Source organism: Chenopodium album, chromosome 5, assembly GCF_948465745.1.
Source record: "Chenopodium album chromosome 5, dcCheAlbu1.1, whole genome shotgun sequence".
In the NCBI taxonomy this organism is placed as follows: Eukaryota; Viridiplantae; Streptophyta; class Magnoliopsida; order Caryophyllales; family Amaranthaceae; genus Chenopodium; species Chenopodium album.
This window is the reverse complement of record NC_137838.1, coordinates 60,913,494-60,940,145: the sequence shown is the minus strand read 5'-3', so window position 1 is coordinate 60,940,145 and position 26,652 is coordinate 60,913,494. Positions and strand designations below refer to the sequence as shown.

General features: G+C 35.1%; 1 protein-coding gene across 1 annotated transcript; it reads left to right on the top strand.

Annotated features, from left to right (window-relative positions):
- Positions 1-9,699: 9,699 nt before the first annotated feature.
- LOC145630814 (protein PAM71-homolog, chloroplastic-like) lies at positions 9,700-26,349 on the top strand. Its single transcript, XM_081682970.1, has 10 exons — positions 9,700-10,036; positions 15,955-16,126; positions 19,343-19,526; positions 20,352-20,399; positions 21,856-21,952; positions 24,535-24,692; positions 25,246-25,311; positions 25,394-25,444; positions 25,529-25,633; positions 25,715-26,349. The coding sequence occupies exons 1-10, from the start codon at positions 9,907-9,909 to the stop codon at positions 25,778-25,780; spliced, it is 1,077 nt and encodes a 358-aa protein (XP_081539096.1). The 5' UTR covers positions 9,700-9,906; the 3' UTR covers positions 25,781-26,349.
- The last annotated feature ends 303 nt before the right edge of the window (positions 26,350-26,652 follow it).

Below are 26,652 nucleotides of genomic sequence, written 5' to 3'. Positions count from 1 at the left end.
AAAACATGTTTTTATTATGTTGGTAAAAACAATATAATTAACTAGGTTAGCATCCGTGTGATACACGAGTTTACCATTAATTTATCTTTGAATATTTGCATTTTTTTTTGTTTTTTTGAGTTTAAAATGTTCAGTTCGATTTAATTTCCCTCAACTATGCTAACAACTTACAACTCCTATAAAGACACCAACAATCTAATATCAACATAAATTGTTTTTTGCTCGGACTTGTTCTTCATTTGGATAAAAAAAAAAAAAATAATATCAACATACGTTACAAAATAATAGGTACCTGCTTTAAATTAATTACCTAAATAATAGCTACTATATGTTTGAAATTAATTAGCATTTTGTTAAAAAAAAAAAGGTAATTAGCACTTGAGCGAGAAATCTTTTCATGAAATAGCGCCACATGTACAATTTTGAAAAAAGATGACATCAGCCTTTGCTACTTTAGTATTAGTTATAAAATAGAAGTTAATATACGAATCTATAACTATTAAAAGTGAGAACTTGGCAAGTTGAAAAATCCTTAGTAATAGTGTGGTGACCCTTTTGCCCCTCAAAAAGTACAATTACAATGTTGCCCTTATTTTGTTGATGGTGATCCGTTGGCTCTCATTCTTCTCTCTGCCAAAATGCTTAGGTGGTGTTTTCACTTTCTCCAGGGTTATTCAATCTTTGACCTAGGGTTATCATCTAAATTCGATCCCCAATTTTTCTCTCCTTCTCTCTCATCGAACAACAATGGCGTTGCATAGATTCAACAACGAGCTTCGAGGTGTTACAGTGAAGGAAGTTCCCGACAAGGTGAAGCCTACGCTATCTTTCTCCTACTTTAAGGAATCATTCGCCAAAGGAATTGACAGTTACCATGCCAAATACATCGGGACTGATTCAATCATGCCTCTTTAACATGTTTGCTTTGGTGGTATGGTCTTCTCTTACCTTGTTGCTCTTCCCGAGGAACGCCGTTATCTTGAGCATGCCCAGAAACATGGTCATTGATCTCCCTCCTTAGGTTATTTTGGTTTCGATTGTTTCAAATTGATTCTAAATTTTATTTTTATTGGATTTGGAGCTGGTTATGTTGATTGGATCGGGAATTTGATCTTGAAATTGTTGGGTTTTATGTTTTAGGGTTTGATGATTTGAGATTTTATGGTGAAATGTGGCTTTGATTTTCGCATTTTCTTTTGATTGATTGGTTTATACTCTGTTATTTGGGTTATAATGTTGAATCATGTATAGTCAATTTGGGGTTTTGGCTTATTTAGGGTTTCGAGTTCTTCAATTGGGTTTTTTTTGTTCTTTTTTTTGATCTTCAGGTCTTTGCTTGAAATTTCACTGAAAAACCCCATTTTTTCAGAATCCTAAATCTTGCTTCAAGAACCCAACAATGGCGGCCATTGCTGAAGTTGCTGATTTCCCACCTTCTGATGATTCTGAACAAAACCCAGATCAAGAAAATGCTTCTACTGCTGCTGCTGCTGAGGAGAAGAAAGATCGAAGAAAGGCAGTCAGAATTGCACGGGAGAAGCTTGTTCGTTGGTCTCGTTCTTTGCGTTCTAAGTCTAAACCTGATGTTCTTCAACGCACTAAAAAGGTCTCTTTTCTTTTAAAAATTTTTTTAGGGTTAATTTGTTGTATTTTATTAATTGATATATTATATTTGCATTGGTAATGTTCAATTTTTGAATTGGGATTGAAGGTTTATAGTAGGGACAGCAATTTGTGGGTTTGATTGGATAATGATATTAATGCAAAGAGTGGTCCTGTTTCTCAATCTTGGTTGAGTTTATGGTGATTTTGATTATGGGTGTATGAGGGGTCGCAAAGGGCAGTGATGAAGATGGGATTAATCCGAGGCCTTGGTAAGGGTTGTACCACCTCAAAGACTTTAACCAACCGAGTTAGAATTTCAGTTGTTTCCTTCAATAAGGTTCATTAGAGTTGTGTTATAATTACCTAATATTCTTGAGTAGTTATTGTTGATGGTCTCATTTGTATTGCTGAATATCAAGCAAATTATCCTTTGGAGGATAAGAAAAATTTGTTGGATCATAAGACTAGGTTTTTTGTTTCTACATGGTTATTTGGCATCTTGCTTTAAAATTCTACTACTATATATATTAACTTGGACACATCTCATGGCTATTCAACACCTGATGATTTTCTGAAACCAATATTATGTAAGTTTGAAGCTTGAATGAGTTCAATTACCTTGATTATTGTATAAAATAATTACTTTTTTTTCGTGGCAACAATTTATATTATCTTGTACTTTCTCCTGTATTGCAAGTTTTACTGTATTGCAAGTTTTGCTTATTGGTCTTTAAGTCTGCAGTCTGTACTTCATTGTTTTTTTGTAATTTACAGCAAGGGTCATCACTGAGAGAAACACCAGAAGGTCTAGGGGATTTGGGTTTGTGAACTTTGCAGATGGTGAAGCCGCAAACAGTGCATTGTCTGCCATGGATGGCCAGGTGAGAACATGTCAAGAACCGGTTTTCTCACGCACAATAAGTAAGATTAATTAACACTAATTTAAGGCAAGCTTGAGTACTTTGATTAATAATGGAAGGTTACAAGGATAACAATAGCTTTAGGCTATTAATCTCACTGTAGCTTTAGGCTACAAATCTCAGAACCTCATACAGCGTAATCAATAGGTCTATGGAGATGGGAATGCTCCTACTGGTGGTGTAGCTTTACCTTTTATTCTGGTTCAGGTAATTCAAAGTGCTGAATGACACCTTTTGCTGGATTGGTTTTCTAATTCATTGTGATTCAGGTTCAGGTAATTCTGGTTCAGATGATCTTTGTGATTCATTACAGGCTGGTTTGAAGCGTATTCAGAGTTATCTTTCCTCCAGAGGTAAGTTGTTTTTCTTCTGTTTCTGTCAATGATGAACTGTAATGGTTCCAATTATTGAATTTTGTTTATATATATGTAAATTTAAATACTGAAACATAAGTTTGGGTTTTTGTATTAAAGGAATCTTGAGGGTTCTTCCACTTTTTGAACCCCTCTTGATTTCTTGATTATACATTTTTAATTTTGATTTGAATTTCTCTATTTTAATTGGTTTCTTATGTTGATATTATTTTTATTGGATTTGGAGCTGGTTATGTTGATTGGATCGGGAATTTGATCTTGAAATTATTGGGTTTTATGTTTTAGGGTTTGATGATTGGTGAAATGTGGCTTTTGATTTTCGCATTTTCTTTTGATTGATTGGTTTATACTCGGTTATTTGGGTTATAATGTTGAATTATGTATAGGCAATTTGGGGTTTTCGCTTATTTAGGGTTTCGAGTTCTTCAATTGGGGTGTTTTTTTTGTTCTTTGCTTTTGATAATTATTTTGATCTTCAGGTCTTTGCTTGATATTATACTATTGTTTCATGCTTCAATTATTTGCCTAAATTTGCCGCATTTAAATCAATTTTCACTCAAAAACCCCATTTTTCAGAATCTCAAATCTTGCTTCAAGAAACCAACAATGGCGGCCATGATAGGCTGCTGAAGTTGCTGATTTCCCACCTTTTGATGATTATGAAGAAAACCCAGATGAAGAAACTGCTTCTACTGCTGCAGTTGTTGCTGCTGAAGAGAAGAAAGATCGAAGAAAGGCAGTCAGGAGTGCGTGGGAGAGGCTTGTTCGTTGGTCTTGTTCTTTGCGTTCTAAGTCTAAACCTGATGTTCTTCAACGCACTAAAAAGGTCTCTTTCTTTTTGTAATTTTTTTAGGGTTACATGAGAGTAAAGGGGTTGGCTGCGGATGCTCACACGGCTTCTTTATTTGTCAGCTTCATAACTTATCATGTTAGCGATTCAGAAAGGGAAAAGGAGAGGAGAGAAAGGGAAAAGGAGGTATGTTAGAACCTAAATTGATTTCACCTGGGAATCTATGCTTTTAAAAAATTGCTGAAAATCGTTTGTTTGAACATACCTTAATTTGCTTGATGTAAATTTAAAGTAGAATGACTGGTTATTGGTTCCTATAACAGAACACCATCTTAGCTTGATTGTTGTCTCTTTACTGCTTAAATTAAATCCTGAAAATTATCTTTCCTTAAGTTTACCAGGATGGTTGTTGCTATGCTTGTCAAGAGACATATTGATGGATTGCTACCTATTGATGTCTACAACATTGAGCTTGAGGATCAAAGAGGTACAGAAGGTTAATATGGGTTTTTAGGGATCAAAGGTATGTGTTTGCTTATAGCAAGCTACTGTATGCACCATTTGGAAGTCTCTCTTTAGTTTCAATTGTCGAAAAGCAACTGCATTAATCAATGGTTTGTTTTCGAAAACCGACAGTCTAAGCTTTAATAGGATTGTTACTTCTTACTATGGCTATTAAAGAGCTCACTTGCTATTCTTTGTCAAATTTTAGGGTGAAAGAGTAAGTTCAAGCTCAATTCTGTCAAGTTGAGGAGGAGATCAGACTTAATACTTCTTCAAGGTACCTTTTCTCGTAGTTGGGATGCATCTGTTCTTCAATGTTGGAATAGGTAACTGATTCCTCCTTAATCCTATAGTTGGTGGGTTATTTAACATCATTTAACTTAATCATACCCTTCAAATACTCTTAAATTTTTTTCTTGATAAACTTTGTCTATTGTTGTTTATAAGGAAAAAATTGATTTGATTGCTTTTGTTCACCACAGCTTTAGCTATTACTTTAGTGATTATTCTGAGTAGGAATTTTATTCACCGGTTTCTACCTTTGTTCTCTGATCAGGCATATGAGAAGAAAACAAGCCCAAAGTGGCATTTTGACATTGGAAAGAAGAAAAATTTTCAGCAGGTTAGTATGTGCTGTGTGTCTGAAATCATTCTACAGTGAGCTTCGAAACTGACGATGTGTGCAAGTATTGCCATGTTTTCTAGATTTTTTTTCCCATTACATTATGCTTGTCAGCTTGAGCATATACAATCACCTTGGCACCCTAATTGGCTCCTGGATTGTCGTTGTTCACGTCCTTCCTGATGAATTCAACTAACAGAGTATTGTTTTTTTTTTTTTTTGGGGGGGGGGGGGGGAGGGGGGTGGAGATGGAGAAGGCAGTACTATGCTTTTAAATCTGCATTAGTACCAAAGAATGGGTTCGCTATAGGTTTCATGTCAGTTAATGCTTCATGTTAAACTGAATGATACCTTCTGCTACAATATTAGGAAATCTAAGCTTTTGCAGATCGAATATAAGTAAATGTGTGATGTTTACCGGGTTTGAAACGGGAAAGAAGTATTGGCTTTATCCCACATATGCATATAAGATTTGCGAAGGATGCCAAAACTTCAGGGTCTAGATTATCCATCAAAGCCTGACCTTGACGCACAAGAATTTTAAGACTTGTTGGTTTAATATCTGTGGCATTCAGAAGTGCTCCTTGAACAATAGATTCTTAGGGAGAGAAATTAGAGGTTAGGGTTTGGGAATTTGGGGGATAATAAGAAAATAGGAAATGGGGTGTACTAAATGTCTGAATTTAACAAGTAGGAAAAAATAAATAAAAATTGGGAAGGTTAGGACTCAAACCAAGACCTTTAACTAGGAGTGAATTATGCATTTCCACTTAAAATTACCAATGCGCCAATCTTCAGCATTTGAGTATTTTCCTCACAAATATTTGTTTTAACCTTTCTCTGTATTTTTTTAAATAAAATAAACTAAAACTTATAATTTTTTTTCAATAAATCTGTGGGTTCAATGAACCCTCGTGAACCCCCCTAAATCTGCCCCTGGTTGGATGTTCTCCTGTCAGTAAACATGTTGACAAAATCTAATAAAAAAGACTTCACATTATTTATAATTTATTATGTAATTCTTTTATATAGTAACTATCCATTGCTTAACATCCCTGCCTCGTTCTTCTTTTTTAATAAGAACTAAATTCTAATGAGGGGCCAAAAAGAGTATAAGAAAAAGATGATGTTAAGGAAGGTTAGGTGGATTTCTCTTAGTCTGACTATGGCTTGATCAAATGGATTGATTTATGCTAAAATACATATGTTTATTTTGTATGATTGTCTATTGTTTTAATTTCGAGTTCTGCAAATTTTGAAAGGAAACTTTATGATTATTTTTTTAATATCATCAACGTTTAGTATAAGTTTGATTAAGCAAAGCTTGATGTGAAATTGCTTGCTTGTGATATTGGTAATCTTGCTTTTCTTTATATCTTGAGGTGTTTATTTTCCCAGATTCTTAGTTTGCTTATTGGTTTTTTTGGTCTGTTTGCTTTTTTTGGCCTTAATGAAGTTGTTCATATTTACATTGTTTCATATAATACACAGATTTTGTGTTGTACTCGTGATAAATGCTATATTTTACTCAGTTCACGGTGCTTGATTATAATATAAGATGCTATATTTTACTCAGTTCATGGTGCTTGATTATAATATAAGCACAATTAAAAGGAAGTGTGTACATGTCAAATTGTGTTTCTTTAATGGAAGGGAATGGTATGCCTCATTTAACAGAAAAACAAGACAATGGTGATACATATTCTTATGTTGTACTTATAACTTATATTTTATGCTATGTGGTGGATTTTAATGTATATCAATTATGCCTAAGAATTGTTATCCTATCATGATACGTGTGATCTCATGTATGTGAAGCCTACTATTTTATTGTCTCACAATGAGTCTACTTGGTCTTATTATTGTTTGTCTGCGAGGTTTGTGTTATGGCACATTAGTGCAGCAAGGGTAACACTTTGTTTGGATAACAAATAAGGAAGGAAAGAAAGGGGAGGGAAATAAGAGGAAGGGAAGAGGAAAGAAAGGGAGGGGGAGGTGAACTCCAATTTCCCTCCAAAACTCTCCAATTTTGGAGGGATACTGTTTATTAAAGGGAGAGGGAAAATAGATTCCTCCCTCTCCTTTCCCTTCCTTCCCCCAATCCCTTAAGAGAGTTTGGTCCCCTCCCTTTCTCTTCCTTTCCTTTCCTTCTATTTTTTTTTTATCCAAACAAAGCGTAAGAGTATGTTGTGTGTTTGGACCATATAGACGTGCTTTTATGTAGTCATGTGTCTGCTTGGGGTGGGCTGTAATGTGTCATAGCGAGCTGGGCTTGCGATGTTGGGTGACAGGGGTGTGAGGATGGCGCAGAGGAGCAAGAGTGTATAATTGAAGCCTTATTAAACTTCATTCTCAAGGTTTGATGCTTTGTCTTCACCTTGGCATTAGGTAATTTGCTTTTCAAATCTCAGCTATGTTTGGGTTTTTATGATTTTATAATTTATGTCGATTCCCGTAAAGTTTTTGGAAAGCCTATTAGCTCAAATGGTAGAGCAATGTGTCATTACACATATGTGTAGGTTCGAGTCCTACATAGGTTGAAACTATATATATATAGTGATTTAAAAGTTTGGAGAGTTTCATGCATGACATGCCTATATTTAGATGTATAATTGCATAGAAGTATAATATTATTAATATGAACTATGTCACAATCTTCCATAAGGTAAGCCCATCTAATAATCTATGGTTACATACTTACATGTACACTTATCTATAATTCTTTTAGTTTCAAGCGAAGGGTTTGAAGAGAGAGACAAAGAGGGGCTAAGAGATAGAGCAGGCCGAAAGATAAATATACCAATTCAAAAGAGATAAGGGATAGTCTAGAAGAAAGGATAAAGGCCAAGAGAAAAAAAAAGATAGAAAAAATGGGAGAGATAGAAGTATGAGTTATGAAGGAAAGTGGATGAGATAAAGAGAGGCTAAAAAACATATATAGGGATAGGAGAAATGCAAGGAGGTTGGAAGAGAAATAAAGAGAGTGCTAAATAGAGAATAGGACTAAGAGAAAAGGACAGAGAAAGAGTATATGATATAATAATAAAGAACGAAGGAGAAGGCTCGAGGGAGAGAGAGAGAGGGAGTAAGTGCGACTTATAATTTTCGATTATTGTTTTATCTTTTCTCACTTATTTGAACTCAATTTTGTCACAACATATATTATCGCACAACAATTTTTTGGTGCAGCAAGCCACACCGTGTGACAGGGGTTACCCGAGTTATTTTGTTAGGGGTTGTCCGAGTTATGCAGTCAGGGAAGCTACTCGGTCAAGGTTTACTTGTGGGGTTCAGATAGGGGTTACTCAAGAAGTTCATTGGTTAAGGGTTACTTGAGGGATTACTCGATCAGGGGTTACTTGAATTACTTGGTCAAGGGTTACTCGAGGAGTTACTCGGTCATGGGTTACTCGAGTTACTAGGTAAGGGGTAATTTAAGGAGTTCGGTCAAGGGTTACTTGAGTAATTTGGTCGGGGTTACTTAAAGAGTTCGGTCAGCGGTTACTTGAGGGTTCATTCAAGGGTTACTTTAAGAATTTCTCAGTCTATGGTTAGTCGGTCAGGGGTTACTTAAGATAGAGGAGGAGAGGAAGGGGAGAAGGAGAGAAAGGGAAAAGGAGTAGAGAAACAAGGGCCAAAATAGAGAGAATAATCGAGAGAGAGAGTAGGGAACTAGAAAAGCGAAGGGTTTGAAGAGAGAGACAAAGAGAGCCTAAGAGATAGGGCAGGCCGAAAAATAGAGATACCAGTTCAAAAGAGATAAGGGGTAGGCTAGAAGAAGGGATAAAGGCCGGGAGAAAAAAAGTTAGAAAAAATGGGAGAGATAGAAATATGGGTTATGAAGGAAAGAGGATGAATAGAGAGAGGAAGAGAGAGAGAAAAATTGGAGCATCGACCATACAAATAAACACAATCTAACCCAAATCTAAGTGCACATTGATTAGATCCGGCTAAAATAATTTATAAATTGCAAATATAAAACTATCAATTTGAACATGTATAAAATTTACAAACAAATAGTAGATATCAAGTACAAATGTATCAATTTAAATATGTATATTATCGATTTGAACATGTATAAAATTTTAAGATTAGCTAGGCTAGGCTATGCCCAATTCAACTTACAAATCAACAGCTTAATAGATAGGCCATAAAATGATCTTTTGATAATTTGGTACAACAACAAAAACCAATCATTCACATAAAAAGAACGGCCCATAATTGAATCACGTTATAATTTCTTACTACATAAACAACAACAACATTACTAATCTATAAATAACAATAACATTGTATTTGTAGATGCAACAAATACTATGTCAAAATTCAACAAATTAATTACACATTTACCTTAAGTGCTATGCAAAACTATTCCGATTCGCCAAATGAAGCGCGCGCATCGCGCGCATGGGGGTCGATAACTAGTTAGTGTGAAAAAATGTCTTCTTTTGAGATGATGAGACGAAAGTATACCTTTTTGTCAAAAATAAAAAAAGTATAACACGACAATAACACAAGTACACAACTGTAATTGATAAGTGTATCACTTTAAAAAAACACGGGGATTAAGGGTCTGTTCTCATACGCTTCTTTCCAGTTCAGTTCAGATCTAGTAAGTTCAGTTCAGTTCAGCTCTTATAAAATATTCAGTTCAGCTCTAATAAGTTTAGTTCAGAAATTTCATTCTCTTATAAAATATTCAGTTCAGTTGACTACAGTTTAGTTCAGCTCTAATAAGTTCAATTTTGCTCTAATAAATTCAATCCAGTTCAATTCAGCTTATTTCATTCAATGAGAACATACCCTAAATGTAAATAATGGATCGGGTATGGGCGTATGGAGGAGGGGGTATTGAAATTATTTTTGTCATCAGTTTCTCCAAAAGTCCAAAACACTACAGCTTTCCTACTTCTTCTTCATCATCTATCATCTATCACATCAGCAGTAGTGATACCCCCAATCACCAAACTCAAATTTCTTCAATTACAACCCAGCCCCCAAATTCTACGTGCTTCAACTACTATCCAAGATGAAGAATTAATTGTTTTTAAAGCATAATTAAGCAGAAATTACATAAAGTAAGTGATAAAAATGGTGGTGAAGCAGCAGCTTATGGCATCAAAAATTGGCATTGATGGTGGAGGATTACTTCCATTGTTAGCTGTTTCTTCTTCTGTCCGCTCAAATCCCACTTTACCTAGACGCCAAATTTCTCTCTCATGTAATAATCCTCTCTCCTTTCTCCCTTTTTCCTTTTCAGTTTCATGTTTTAATTGCTGTTTAATTTTACTGTGATTTTGGATACTTGTTAATCTCTTTGTTTATAATTCAATTGCCTCAAACTATATCAAAGTTTTGCTTTTGTATGTTTAACATGTAGGATTGTTTGTATAATTCAATACGGTTTGTCTAACGTGTGCCCATGGACACTTATTAATTCCGCGAAGATAAACCCGATTGAAATTCGTTTAAATAGGGGAATGGTGAACCTGAATGGAAGTTATTGTTGGTATCATATGTGAAGCATATGATATGGGTTTGACTAGAAAAGGATGAAGTGAGCCATTTATTGGCAAATGCGCATAGAAGGGTGTTAATGTTTTCTAAATGCAGATTGGGCAATTGCGTTCGAGCTAATGGTTCATTCACTTGGTGTCTTTACTGCCTTGAATTCGGTGTGGCACATTTGATTACTCAAATTCTCGGTCATAAATATAATGCTTGAGAATAATTTGAACTGAAGATCTGTATGAACATCCGGCATTTTTGATATCTATGACCTTGAACATTGACAGAATTGCTCAGAGACTAAGTAAAGATTGATTAATTGTCATATTGCTGGAGAAAATGGACACAGATATATTACAATCTAGCTGTATGCTCTACAGCATTTAAACATAGCATCTTCACATGTGTATATCAGAATTTAACTTTTAAGGGGTGTTGGAAGACTTCAAGACTTTGAATAATATATAAAGTATTGGGTCAAGTATCTCTAAGGGAGCCCATAGTAGTATATATGTTAATGTCAGAAGTGACTCTTGTGACTTGTGAGTGATCATTTCTTGTCTACCTTTGTACATTCTGCCTATTATTCTCCTCTTGTAGCTGACTCACTTAAAAATTTTAAGCTGCCCTTTTATAAACACTTTTTGAATTTTTGCTGCCTAATAATTCAACAAAACCATCAGCTCTGGCATCATTATAGATTTTGACATTACCAAATACTTGTCCTTGTTTGTCAATAAGATATCATTGTGGAGAAGGTATGTATATTCAATTACCATTTAGAAGACATTACTAGCAAGCTGGGGTAGTAGGTTTGTTAGATGTAAGATGACTATAAACGGTGTTTGGTGATTAGAAAAATAATAACTACGTTGGCTTTCACTTTTGAAATACAGAAATTGAAATGCTGGAAGAATGAGTATTTGCAAATTAGTATACTTGGGACCAATATACATAGATATGCTGTCTGTCGAATTTTGATCCTTGATAAAGATTCTCCCAATCTAATTTTGTCTATGGTGGGAGATTGCTTCCGTAGCTGTCCTATGTTCTGTCCACTTAATTCTCTCTTTACCCACATGCCTCTATCTCATATAATATTTCTCTCCTCTTTCCCTATTTTCTAATATGTACATTTCTCCGTTATTGAATTGATCTATCGGTTGGGATTCAATTGTACTTTTTGTTTTGAGGATACTTCTTTAGTTGGTGTTGTGGTTATTCTTATTCTTCATCTTAATCTTAAAGGGAAAAAAAGGTTTCTTGTGCTAAATGTGTAATCATTTTTATTGAACTTCCCCCTTTTTTTGCTTCTTGAATCTAGAGTAGGAATAGGCTCTTGTCACCTAATTTAATTCAGCTTATGAGATCGTAATAGATGATTTGAATATGGGTTACATTATGTTGGGTTGTGAAAGGATGTGTTAGCTTGAACAACCCGAGTGAAGATATTGAAGAAAAAAAGGGAATTTCTTAATGGTAACCCTTAGTTTTGAATTTTTCTCTTTAAATATATACTTTGATGCTCTTTTTTCTCACTTTACACATCTTTTATCAACGGTTAAACATGAACACGTGGCACGAACAAAAGTTCTTTACTTTATAATTTGTTCTTTATTTGTGTCTCTTTAAAAACCTGAATGAAATAGGATTTCAATGAGAAATGAAGGAATAACAATTTTATCAAAGGAAACTTATGTCATTTTAGTTTCTAAGAACCTTATTAAGTTTGAAACCACCTTTTAGCAACTTTTAAGAGCAAAAAAAAATTATTAGTACCACATTTTTCAAGTACAACTAAAATCACAGGGTTACCGATTGAGAATTAAAATTAAGTTTGGTTTCCAAAGAGAAAATCCAAAACATATGATTATTGTACTTCCCAAAAAAAATTGGGTTGTTGATTTATCATTGGTCACGTTATTACTAATTAGAACAAAAGAGTTGTTTTTTTTTTTCAAGTAGTTTTGATGCTATATATATGGCTCTTATTATGGTTATTGATAAGAACGATTAATCAAATTTGCATGAAAATAAGGAAGTTAGCTATTACCATTTATATAATGTGTATGAAAAATCAACTACCAGCGTGCTATCCAAGTACGCCATCCATTCTCGAAAGTTCAACTTGCTTTCTGTTTTGGTCTGTCTCAAGACTCAATTTTATTTTATTCTATTTTCGGCAATCTCATATAATTCAACCCCTCTTTACTCCATTCCATAATTTATACATCTCCAATTACTCTCTTACTTTATCCACTTCTTTCTTACACCTACCTACCTTTTTACTCAATTTATTTTACTCTATTTACCTTTTTTTATACACCCATCACTTTTTCTTAACTTTCCTATTGACAAGAATCGAACGTCGTGGGCTTTGTTTTCATGTAGACTTCACTTTGAGTTAGTAGGCTTGTTGGGTGTAAGTTGACAAAACCATCTAAAAAGTCTTTAATATATTAACAATTTGACAACTATATTGGCTTTTACTTTTGAGGTATAGTAATTGTTACGTTGATAGTTGGTAGGAAGTGCTTTAGAAAATTTGCATATTGGACAATTGTGCTGATAAATAATCACTCCATCAAGCACATCAATTGCAATATTTAGGTGATTAAACATGCTAATTGTTCCTACTTCATCGATAGCAAAGTAGTACTCCGTCAATATGCTGAGCACCTCCTTAGCATAGTTGGGGTAGCATCTTTGTACCATGAACTCATGGTTTCACTACCTTATATTCTCTTAACCTAGTATAAAAATAAAGGGGAAAAATATTGGTAAAAAATTAAGGAAAAATACACTTTAATAATCCCAACTATGGGCGATTTACTTTTAATAATCCCAACTAAAGTTTATTATTTAATAATCCTAACTATTGGGTATGTTTGCCAACAATAGTCCCAACCGGTCAACACAATGTCAATGACCTGTTATAACAAGTTACCATTACCATGACACGTGTCTACACGTGATTGGTCTAAATTAAAAAAATAAAAAATTCTCAGCCACCAACAACCACCGACAAACCCTAACCCCACCCATTAACATACCGAAATTCGGCCGACCACCCCAATTAATCACCGGAATCGGTCGGCCGAACTTCTACAACAACAATCGCAACCCAGCAACAACCCCTGCCTCACCGCAATCCACAATCACAACCCACAATCGCAACTCTAGCCACCAATTTGCGCAACCAGCCATCTCCACCTCTCAGCCACCTATTCGCGCAAATTCAGCCACCAATTCTCGCAACTCTAGCCACCAATTCTCACAACTCTAGCCACCTCCACCTCTCGCCACCAATTCGTGCAATAATAGAGTGAGAATGGAGGTGCCGATTTATAGCATTCGAACTTAATGTAGTTAAGGGGGTTTCCAAGGTGGTTGTGGGGGTCAGAGAGGGCTGGGTAGGTGGTTCCGCGGGTTAGGATGGGTGGTAAAGACAAACCGGTCGTTTTCGGTAGTAAAGGGGGGTTGGTTGGTCGTTTCCGGCGAGGTTAGGGGGTGGGATAGGGTCCCGACGAGGTTAAGGGGCGGTGGCTGGAACTTTGGGGGTTTTAATTTTTTTTTTAATTTTTTTGTTTTATATATTTCTTTTAATTCTTAATTTGGACCATTCACGTGTTAACACGTGGCAAATAAAAAAAAATAAAAGAAAACTCATTCAGCAGGTCAGTTCATCTAGAGTACTAGAGGCAAACATACCCAATAGTTAGGATTATTAAATATTAAACCTAGGTTGGGATTATTAAAAGTAAATCGCCCATAGTTGGGATTATTAAAGTATATTTTTCCAAAAATTAAACATGGTGACATCAACTTTAGGGTGTGGCTACATTTATTGAATTTGACTTCTACGACGCATTGGATTGACACCAACTTGGTACGAAAAGAACAAATTTACATGAATAACATTGTATTGGGACCTATTTGCCATAGAGTTATTTTTTACCATTTAAAAATCCTTTTAAGCATTTAATTAAAATAAAAAGTGAATGTATATTTAATAAATTCAATTTACAATCACCTAAATTAAAATTGAAAAAATATATCCCACCTAAGGTGATTTTTTATGTGCTTAAAATGTTCCTGTGTTTTAACTCATTGAAATCATCTTCTCTGTTTTATCTTCAATTAAAAAATACTTAGATTTGGCTTCAAAACAACTTTCTAGCAGATGGGTTGCATGCTGGTGTAATTTATGTCAACTTTGTTTTTAGCAAGTTGGTACCAATTTGATGATTGGCACAAGTTAGAGTGCACAAGTTAGAGTCAATAATTGTTGATTTGCTGCACACCCCAAAGTTGGTTTCTTGGATGTAATTTTTCCATAAGTATGCCGTTAAACGTGTGTTCTGTGTTGTATCTTTGTGATTTATATAGAAAGACTCAATGTTACTCATAAAAGTTGGAAAATGCATAAATTTGGGTTCCATTTTGTTGGTTGTACATTCTATTTTCATTCATTCTTTTTATTGGTTACACCTTTTCTTTTATCCTATTTTGGAAAACTTTTCTCACATTAACTCATCTACAACCACTCTATTCTTTATTACAAAATGCCCACTTACAACACTTTCTCTCCTACTCTTATTACACATATCCCACCTTTCACATTCCCTTTTCACCTCTCGTTGGCCTGTTGTATGACTTGTATCCACATGAAGTGTTACTAACATTTAGAACCGAAGGTAGTCTTAACAAATAATCCTATCATAGTTTTGAAATTGTTAAAGACAGTAATCTACTTTTGCCAACCTCTTGTACCTTCTCATGTGCAATTATTTTGTTTCTGTGATTAGTTCAGTTGTCTTCGACATTTTGTGTGGTTGGTGGGTCGAGAAGGGTGTAAAAATAGTTGTACACAATATTGGATGGGAGGATAGTGTTACATTGTCTGCTTCTGTGCCTGTTTGCCCTGTCATTACATAAGGGATATTTAAGGCTGTTAATATTGTTTGTTATATTTGGTGATTTTCACTTTCAAAGTGCCTGAGTTATTTGAGTGTGACCATCAATGTTCCTAATGCCGTTATGTACATCGTTATGGGACACTTCTATATGCCATTATACAGTCTATCTTGCTAACATTGGTGATGTTTTCCTGAACTAAGGGCAATGCACATGTTTTGACTTTGGTCTTTTGTATCTATATATTTTTGTATAAATATAATATTGAATGAAGAAGAGACCAGAATTTTGTAGAATTTGATAATATTTGAGTGAAAGAGCCTGGTGAAGCAAGTAGAACTGTATTCCATGTTTGAATGATGACTTGTTACGAGATCAAACCTGTACCATGACCTATAGGTGTCTTTCTCTTCTGACATGGTCCGCTATTTACTTGAAGTATTGTGTTTTTCTTGTCAGGACGTTTTGTTTCTCCTTCCGCTGCTGAAATGGTGAGACTTAGTTAATCCTTGCATTTTGACTGTGTAATTGGTAGCATACCTATGTTTTCTATACCGACTCTCATAAGAAACATTAAATTCTACTGAGAATCCCCAATTTAAGTTGGCATATTTTTATACAAACCTAGTCTCTGGAATCCTAGATTTTGTTATTTGCACGTTGGTACACTAAATTTTGGATTGATGATAAATAAATGTTATTTATGTTTTGAAGTGAAACACAAGGAATTATGGAAGTTCAACTCAGTCTTCAGTCCAATACGAAGTCCAGTCCGAAGCCAGGCCTCAAATGTTGGTGTTGGTTCAAGCGGCTTTGATGGAAGAGAGGAGTTTGATAGTCAGAATATATCTTCAAATGGCTCATCCATTGAAAGTTCCTCTCAAATGTAAGTATCAGTTTTCATTGTTGCAACCAAGTAAGCTTTTATTTGTAATCTTTATGTCATAAAAAGTTTGTATCAGTTTTCGTTGTTGCAAGATTGCAACCAAGTAAGCTGTTGTTTGTAATCTTTATGCCATACACAGTTGTATTTATGTGATACACGTATGACCGATAGGCATCACCTAACTAGTATAATCGTATAGTCCACTAACAAGGTAGTGAGAGAAGTAGGGTCATTTAATGTCCTTTTGATCTTATTATCTATATGGTAGAGTGATTTGCTGTTGGAATAATTGAAACTTAGATAATAATTGAATGGGGAATTATAAATACTAAGGTCTTGTTGGTTGACAACACCAAATGGGAGAAGTGGAAATTCATGGGAATTGATAAGTAAATAGTTGTTTGGTTGACACACAAAAGCAAAATGGAGGAAGTAGGAATTCATGGGAATTTCAATTGGAGAGATGAATTGATCGCTTGTAGCGTCCCACAAAACATGGAAAGTAAAATCACCAAGCCTCCCCTTCGTTAATTAAGATTCACGGGTATTTAACTCCCCCTTCCCTTCTTCCCCAATTCTTCACTTTCTCTCGTTCAAACCCTAATTTCTCAACTCGACAAACTTTAAATCTCTGTCCCTTTCCTCAAGTCTCTCATATTCTCAATCTTTGTTACATATACTATCTAATACACTCTACTTTATCCCCGTTCTCTGTAGTTTTACAAGTTTCAAATGTTCTAGGGAGAAAAACCTTAAAGTACTCAAATATGGCACCAAAAAGGTTAAGACCCAAAATTCGAGATAACCACAATTGGAGAGGCAATAAGACCCATACTAGATATTTCGGACATAGTCATCGTCATCGAAGACTAAAGGGTACGTCCTTAGTTTCGCAAGGCATAGTGAGGCTCGAGAATTGGCGCCTTAGCTCTTTGTGGCTCAAAGACCTACAAAAGGCGCGCGCCTTTTTGTTTTTTTGGAAGAACCCTTGTTATTGATAACATGGCCCTTTCACCTTTTCTCATAATTTTATTATTACACTTATTTAATAGAAATTATTATTTATTTTTTTTGCATCTGGGCTCCAAGAACCTTTTGCGCCTTGGTACGCCTTGTACCCTTTAAAACTAAGCGTACGTCTCGATCATTCTTAGTTTTAAAAGGCGTGAGGTGCATTGAGAGCCTAGGTGCTAGGAACAAGGCGCAGGCGCGCGCCTTTCGTGTATGAGGCGAATTTTTTTTTAATATTTTTTTTAATATTTATTTTAAAAAACTCAAATTTCATTGTTAAAACTGATTTACAATAAATGTAACTTGTTTTTTTTTAAAAAAACAATCAGAAAAGAGGGGAGTTTAAAGTTGAAAGTTCTAGATCCACTTAGAGGGGGAAAATAAAAAAACCTTCTCATCCATCAATTCCTCCTCATTTCATTCATAGAAATTCTTTAAATGATATCGAAATTGATAATGAGATTAAAATGTTGTTTTAATGTGTCAGGTCTAATCTTTAGTTTGTCTTGTTACACTTTTTTTCCTGAATTACTTATGAATTTTTGAGCTCTTTAAGTGCTGTGAAATCTAGAGGTGGTGATATCACCTTGTACTTTATATTAATAAATGGAGATATTGATATGTGGTTGAATGAGTTTGCTCTAACTTTCGGCCTAAGCATTAGTTGTATTCACAAATCGCCGCCCAAATATATCGTTGCAAGTCTTTGGAGGGCTCTCACAGGTCAAGAGAACTGTGATTCCCTCCAACATCTATGTGCCACTCTAATCCACTACCTTGTCCCTATGGTATGGCAATGGTTTGCCGGCATTACTGTATTTAGGAGGCATGAGCCTCTAAACGTTTAGAGTGAGGAATTGGCCATTTTCGGTAGTTATGTTTACCGAACAACTAACCCATACAAAATTAATATTTTGCACTGACTTGCAGTCCACCATAAGAAGATAGCTAAGGGCACTGCACTGCTGTCTCAACTCTCAATTACTTGGGTGGCTTGATCACCCACATTGCTTGTGCTAAGATTGGTTTCATTGAAACTGAGCATGTCCTGGTCCTGATCCTATCCAATTCAATCTAGCCTATTACAATAGTCTACATGGGTTTGTTAAAAGTGTACTCCTACTAAGCAATAAGAAACTAAGCTAATTGTATCTAAGGAAAAACTATACAAAGGTCTGTCATTGTAAATACAATTTATCACTATCAGCAGACTCCAAAAATGACTTCCTTATAGCTCTATGTAGGAGTCACTTTTACTCAATAAATAATTACGACATTCCTCCAGAGTCCAGACTCAAATGCCATAAATTGCTTCAGCATAGCCATCAAATATATATAATACTAGCTGCACTCTTTTTCTTGGCAATCTTAATTGCAATATGCACTTTTTCTCTAAAAGACTTCATCTACCTTCTCGGCTGCAACACATTGAACACATATTTCTAGACTTTAGCCGATGAGCTGAGAAAGAGCAAGAGAAGAACTAATGCCAATGCTCTCTGGAGCCTGATCATGTAACTGCAGCTTTGCACACATTGAATGCCCCAACTTGTGATTCTGCGTTTAGTGGGTAATATATGCAAAATAGTCATCCCTTAAGTGAATACAATTTTAGGACAAGCTTTAATATTGCAGATCACCCTTCTCCACACCACCTTTTCATATAGTTCTTGAAGCTTCTTTTACATAATTATGAATGAGAAGCCACTTCTACTGTTAACTGCATGCCACCCACCAACCTTATCAATGTAGTCTCTATATCTCCAAATTTTCCTCACAAGCCATGAAGTGTGGAATAGGCATAGTGGAGACATCCCTTTCTTTGACATAATATATGTGAATTCATTTGACCCAAAGTTTGTCCTTTCTGTAAGCTAATGCCTAATCGACTTTGGTAAGGGCAGCCTTATTCCACTCATGAAGGCGTTTCATGATTGTTGTGTGAATTGTGCCATCTCTTTAGTGTCCTATTTTAAAGATAATTTCTCATGTGGCTGTGTCTGAAAATTGTGCATGTCTCTGACAATCAGAATAACATGTTTGTGATTCCTGCTCGTGTACTTTGATGTGACAACCTTTTCATTGTTCACCTTTTGACTTCTGATTAGTCTTTCTTACAGAATGTCATGACTTAATCATGTATGATCTGTTGAAATGTGTATTAGGATGACATCAATTTATGTTCAATTTTTGATTGTTTGGCAGTGACAAGCGTCCTAGCCGAATCCCTTATCCTCTCTCTATAGCTATGGTTCTAGGTGTGTGTGCTCTGGCGTTTTCCCTTGTAATGTTTGTCAAAGGAGGGCCTTCATCAATATTAGCTGCAATTGCAAAGACCGGATTTACTGCTGCATTCACATTAATATTTGTCTCAGAAATTGGGGACAAGGTATACATTTTTGTAACAAAGCTTTTATTCGTTCTTTTGAAACTGTATTGGTCTACAATGTCATTTGAGTCCGTGATTTGAATTAGAATAATCACCAGGAGCATATCACATTCCTTGATTCACATATTTTTTTGATTTGAGTATATAAAGTTAATTACAAATGGCTAGTTACTGTGCTAACCTAAATATTAAAATAATGTTGAAGCCATTATTTTTTTTTGGAAACATCAAGATAAATTTTTTTCCATATGAACTAACCAGCATTACTGTGCTGCTATATTAGTAGATGCGATATTTATTGTAATTATGTTGAGTTCTTGTTTGGCTGTCAAGGAGGATCTCATGGCCATACAAAAATCGTATGATTCTATGACTTAGGGCCTGTTCTCATTGACTGAACTCAGCTGAGCTGAGCTGAGCTGAACTGAAATGAATATTTTATAAGAGAAGGAAATTAGGAGCTGAACTGAACTGAACTGAACTAAATTTCAACGTAAGAGAACAGGCCCTTAAATTGCGATTTCAATAAATCCATAGGGAGGATTATAGGCTGTTAAAGTAAACAAAAAAGAGCCTTTTAATCAGAGTTATAGTCCTCATAAATGAATAGTTTTTATGGGGGGTCTTTACATAATGCACTGTCAATGTTCAGTTTAATGTTTTACTGTGATAGGCCCGAAATCAAATAACTCATGCAATTATCAGAGTTATTTTATTTATAAAGGACAAATGTTATATTTCCATTTTGTATACCCTTAGACTGCCTCTGGAATGTTATTTTGTGAACTGGAAATATTGATAAGTTGCTTTGTGTCCGTGGAACAGACATTTTTTATTGCTGCTCTCCTGGCCATGCAGTATAAAAAAGGACTGGTATGATTCTCTCTCTCTCTCTCTCTCTCTCTCTCATTTTCCACATTCATGACTGCACTTTATGTTATTGAACTTATGTATAGACATTGAAATCTTTCTGTAATGGCTTTATTGTATGCCAAAATGAAGGTCATGTCATTTTGCTGACATCACATAAAATCTCATCCTAAGGTTTGATGCTTTCATGTATTCTACTTGGTAGGACAGCTAATAGTAATAATAGTACATAACTACATATTGATGCTCAATCTCAGCAGAAGGTGGATAGCCTACCAACTTAATATAAAATAATCACGGAAGATTAGAACTTTGAGCATCTGTTACCAGTGAGCTCTAATAAAATTTGAAATTATAGATGATAGCCTTCTTAAAATTACTGTGCATAGGTGGCACTTTTTAGCCATTCTACAAAGAAGTCTCCTGTTTCCTCTGTGTAGAAGCAGCATAATTTAGGCATAGTTTCAAATGTGCATTTTGCTCAGGATTACATAAGAGGATGCCAGCCAGTTTTACCTTGCGTGTTGAAAATTGGTTGTCAGAATTCAGGCATGAAAAATTGAACATTTGTAATAAGGATATGCTTTGCCAAGTATCATGAAGAGAAGAGTGGAGCGTCCATTGATTTCAATTAGGGTTCAATTTGTCAAAAAGGATCTTTTCCTGAGATTTGCATGACACCAAAGAATTCTGTGCCCCATGTAAAGATCATCTTTTTATCTATTAAAGACATGTGATGGTATACTCCCTAATCTAGCATATAGGGTTCAAAACGACAGATTGGAGGGAACATCTTACAATTAAAACATGCAGTAAACCAGTCTAACTTTTCATAAATCTATCAATGATGAATTGGTTCTTGAGAAGTGACTACCACAAGTCATGTAGAAAATTGATGAAGCTTGAGAAACTGATCAAGGAAAAGAGTAAGCTTATCTGACTAGGCCATGCCAAGGTTTATGATAACATGGATTGATGCACTAAAGAAGCATAAGATATATTACTAGAATCTTGTTACTCTCTCTGTTGCTTGTGCATGTTTACTTATCCAGAAATTAATAAGAGCCTTCAACCAAGATTGTCAAAAGAAATTGAGTAAATTGTTGTTTTGCTAGCGCTTATTGTGTCACTACTCACTAGTTTCTCCAGATCTATTAGTGGATATCTTTCTATTGGAAGGTTCTAAAAGTAATCGTAACTAACTTCTGTCTGCCGGGTATCTTAAGTTTTGTTCACCTTGATCTTTGGGTCGGCATTCTGTAGAGCTACCATATGTCAGTGTTGAGTGTAGCTTTTTTGTTGCGGCGGGGAGGGGAAATTTTGCGCGCCACAAGTCCTTTTTCTGCGACATGATTAACTGCTAAAGCATTTTCTAGAGGGAGGATGATCACAAGTGCAAAATTGAGTGTATTTCCACTGATGGAAATCCTATGTTACCGTCTTTTTTTTCATGAAACAGGTGCTGTTAGGGTCAATGGGTGCCCTTGGACTGATGACCATCCTCTCTGTGATAATAGGACGAGTATTTCAGTCTGTACCGGCTCAATTTCAGACAAGTAAGTGTTTACCTCATTTTTGAGGGATCATGTTTGTAATTGTTGGCCTAACTTATGTATGCACTATGTTTCAGGAAGTCAAGCTCATGAAACCACCTTTTCTATTTTTCTTGGGAAATTCTCATGTCGCCTCTAACAATTGCTACGCTTGATTGGTATCCCCTTTTGTTAAAAATAAAAAATTCACAAAATGACCCTAATTCAGTTTTTGTTCACTTAAAGCATTAATAAGACCTAAATGGATTAGTTATCACTAAAATGCAAACCATGGTTAACCTAATAAATTACTTAAATGGCCCTACAATCCCCAACTTTCTCCCTACTCACACCACTTTACGACATCAACCACCATCACCACACAACTGTTAGTAAGAGACCCTTTTTAGCCCAGCACAGTACACCAATCACTCTCCCTCCTTGATCCTAATTTATGGGTTTTGAGTACTGCTTTTGAATCCAAGGAGGTTTTACAATTACAACCATCAAAAACACATTTAAGCATTTGAGAACCTGAAAAATAAAAATGTCCAACAATGCAAATGAAAAGGGCAATGTAGTTCGTTTTGAGTTGTAATTAAAGCATTTAAGAAGACAAAAAACAAAATAGAAATGGAATTTTTTCGCCTTTTTACCCCATTTTTGTCTCAATCAATTTAAACGATTTAAATGTATTCAATTTCCCATTAACTACAACAAAAGACAATAAAGAAAGCAAAAAAAGAATGGGGAGCAGCTAAAATTGGGAAATTAATTAAATAAATAAATTATCTAAAAATTGATTGATGAAGAAAAGGAGACCTGATATAGTAGGAGTAGGAACTAGGAAAGCGTGAAAAACTGGAACAAAAGCGACAAGTAATCCTATCAAATTATCATCTCTCTCTCTCTCTGTCTCTCTCTCTCTCAATTCTGCTCATGCTTTAAAAAAAAATTCTAAGATTGCTTGGTGATGTTGGGCACTTAGGAGTTAATGGAGGAAAGGAAATGAGGCTGGGCTGGTGGCTGGGTGTTGTTAATGGAGGTGGGTGGTTTGATTGGGAACAAAGATAGAGAAGGGTGGGGCCGTGGGGGTTTCATTTTTTTAAAAAAAAAAAAAAATAGAAAATAAATAACTCTAACCATGGTTGGTTTCTCACTAATGCAAGTGAGAATAACATTTGAATTAGGGTCATTTTGTGAATTTAAAAAAAAAAAAAAAAAAAAAAAAAAAAAAAAAAAAAGTGGGGTGGAGGATTACCAATTCAGTGTAGCAAAAGTTAGAGGCTACCATTGAGAATATTCCATTTTTCTTTTGTTTCTGTAATGTAAAAGATAGGAAATCATAGGCTTGTTTTTTAAGATTCATAATGAACTTTCGTACTTGTCATATGAATACCAAGATAATCTATTTGATTCTACTTATTAGAGCAGATGATCATAAAACGCTAACAAAATAATGTCGAATATCATTCTTGCACATGGGATTTCCTAATTTCCTACTAATTGTTCTTATGACATTGAAGGTCCTAACAAGATTGATTGTAAGAAATATTATTCAGATTGTATTAATATGCGCGCATAAGAGAGTGTAGTTCAAGTTTTTTCAATTGTGTATATTAGGTTATACTCAGAAAAAAAAAGGACCCTTCATTGCTCCTTGTTACTTTTTCTTACCTGTATGGAAAACTTAGGGGTGTTTGGTTAGGGTTTTTGAAATGGGTTGGAATGGAGTCAAACCCATTTCAATGTCATTCCAACCCATTTCAATGTTCAGTCTGGAATTTCATAATATTATTAGTATCTAACTTCATTCCAACCCCCTAAAATCTCATACCTAACTCACCCTCTAAAATTCTAAATCCACCATCTTGTATGGGTTCCCAATCCATTTCATTCTATTAGAGAGAGAATTTTCGGGCTTCAGCTAACACATGTCAAGGCCAAGGTGGAGACCTCTGTTCCTGCCCATTTGCAACTTGCAAAGATTACCTCTGATGTCTAAGTTTCTTTGTATTATTTGGCATAGCTCTTTTATTTCCCTTTCACATGGCTGATTAGGTCATTGTTAAAATTGTTAGCTTATCTCTAATCAGCTGATCTGATTTATTATTGTCTCTTGCATAAATGCCATTTGTGTCTATCATGATCCAGAAACTGATGCATTTAGCAGTTTAGCTATATATCCAGGTAATCTGTAGTGTTTAGGATGCATTTAACATTTAGCTGACCCTTGGACAGTCAACTTACTTCGCAAATACCTTTTTCTTTTCTTTTCTTTTCTTTTTTTTTTTTTTTTTTTTTTTTGGTTTAGGAGGTTCAAGTAAATGTAATAAATAATACTTCGTATGCAAGTGGGATTTGTTGAGGGATTAAGAATTTATATGATAGAGAATAGCGAGTGTATTTTTTTTTTTTATTAGAATTGTGAGAGAAACATAATGAAAAAAATGAGAGTATGGACCATAAGAGGAGAGATTTAATAATAAAAAAATATAGAAGATTTGCATTTGAAGAATTATCTATTGTATAATGGGTCTGTGTTGCATTGAGCTCTTTAAACATATAAAAAGTTTGATGCTAATCATGAATGGTCTCCTTTTCAGCTCTTCCAATCGGAGAGTACGCTGCTGTGACTCTTCTGCTATTCTTCGGTTTGAAGTCAATTAAAGATGCATGGGACCTTCCGGCAGATGATTCCAAAGATGAAAATAAAGATGGCTCTGAACTTGGTGAATATACTGAAGCTGAGGAGCTTGTGAAGGTGAATTTAAAAACACCATGCTTTCAGGATACTTATAATCACATATTTTTATTCTTCAAAAAGCACCTTACTTTCACTCTTTTAAGCTTACTATTACCTCTGTCTCATTTGGATTTTGAGTCAGTTCTGAATTGACAAATATATATTTACTGCCCTAGTACTGGACCCTTAGGCTCTCAAGTGAATCTCTTTGACTCCATTGTGTCCAATTAAATATATTTTCCTTCAAAGTTTCTAATATGGACTTTGTTTGCTAGAACAAAACAAATTTAATTCACTACTTATTATGTGGTTACAATCGTTTTGTTTACTTTGTCAAATCTATATCAAGTTGGAATAGAAATATAGATTAAATATTTTTAGATCCTTTTATATGTTAGCCCCCTCCCTCCAAGAATTAACTTCTCTGTATTGACACTATGGAGGTCTTGCTGCAAAACCAAACTATCTCTAATCATCCTGCCCTCCTCCGTAAAATAAAATCCTAAAAGGCGAAAAGGCTATAATGATAACCATTGCATTAGTGACTGATAGCTTATTGTTTGATGTGCAGGCTTCAAAACGACTGACAAACCCATTTGAAATTCTGTGGAAGTCATTCTGCCTTGTGTTCTTTGCAGTGAGTATTCAATACGATCATTAGTAATTGTATTTTTATTACTTTCATTTCGCTGAAACATGCAACCCTTTTGTTTCTGAAGGAATGGGGTGATCGCTCAATGCTTGCTACCATCGCCCTTGGTGCTGCACAGGTACGATATAGAGCTAGCATTCATAGATATAACTTGTATGCATCCATGAGTTTTACATTTATATCTTATTGCTTTAACTTTCAGTCTCCATGGGGCGTGGCAAGTGGCGCCATAGTGGGACACCTAGTTGCCACATCTGTTGCAGTTCTTGGAGGAGCATTTCTTGCCAAATACATTTCTGAAAAGCTGGTAGGTCACTGTAATGTTTCTGCTGTTAAATTGTGCTATCTTGCTGCTCTTATTTATCATGCTCACTATATTTCCTTTTAGGTTGGCTACTTGGGAGGAGTCCTATTTCTTCTTTTTGCTGTAGCAACATTCTTTGGATTCTTTTAGTTCCTCGTGACATAACAGAGTCGAAGGAGATTTTCCTTAAAGATATTATATTCAAAACTTTTATCTTCAAAAAAGGAAATTTTCAGAAGATTTGTTCTCCAGATCAGGAACTCCTCCCCACTGACACATTAGTTGGATCATGCCAGTAGAATCTCTCAGCTTCATAGCCAGCTTGAAAATGTTCATACAAGTTACGCCATGCCATTTTAGCAACAGAACATCTTGAATAGGAAATTTGACAAATTCCAATAACCAGGTAAACAGAGTGAAACCTGTAAAGAATAGGTATTTATTGTTACTGATAAATTTTTTGTACCTTCCTTTGTATGACATGTATTTAAATGACCTTCTTGCAACAATCATTTTTGTATTAATAATGATTTACCATGAAATGTAGTTTTTTTTTTAGTATAGGAAACATTGTTTCGTAGTTCGGATACGTTTCATGTTTTGGCATATATAACTACATTACTCGATACAGAAATGTGTGTCACAGATCGGATGGAATTTGGGAATATCATCCCCTAGTAACCTTTTATCATTTTTATCAGATGCAAAGAGTTTGTTTAGATGGTTTACAATTGTGACTTTTGAGGATTAAGTGTGGGATGAGGAATTGATAGGGAAAATAAATTGATATAATCCTGATTTCATGTTTTTAGACTTGGAGGTGCTTTCATATACACCATCTTCCAAGTCTCCATGAAGGGCTAGCGTTGTGTATATCCATTTGGTGTACTTCCCAAATTTTGAAGCTGCCATGGCCAAAAAAGTTCAGAGTGTCACCAGAACAAACGTCATAATAGTCCATCCCCCGAATTGTGACGTCTCTGAAATCACAAATCTTGGTTTCAAGTGCTCTTAAGTCTTTA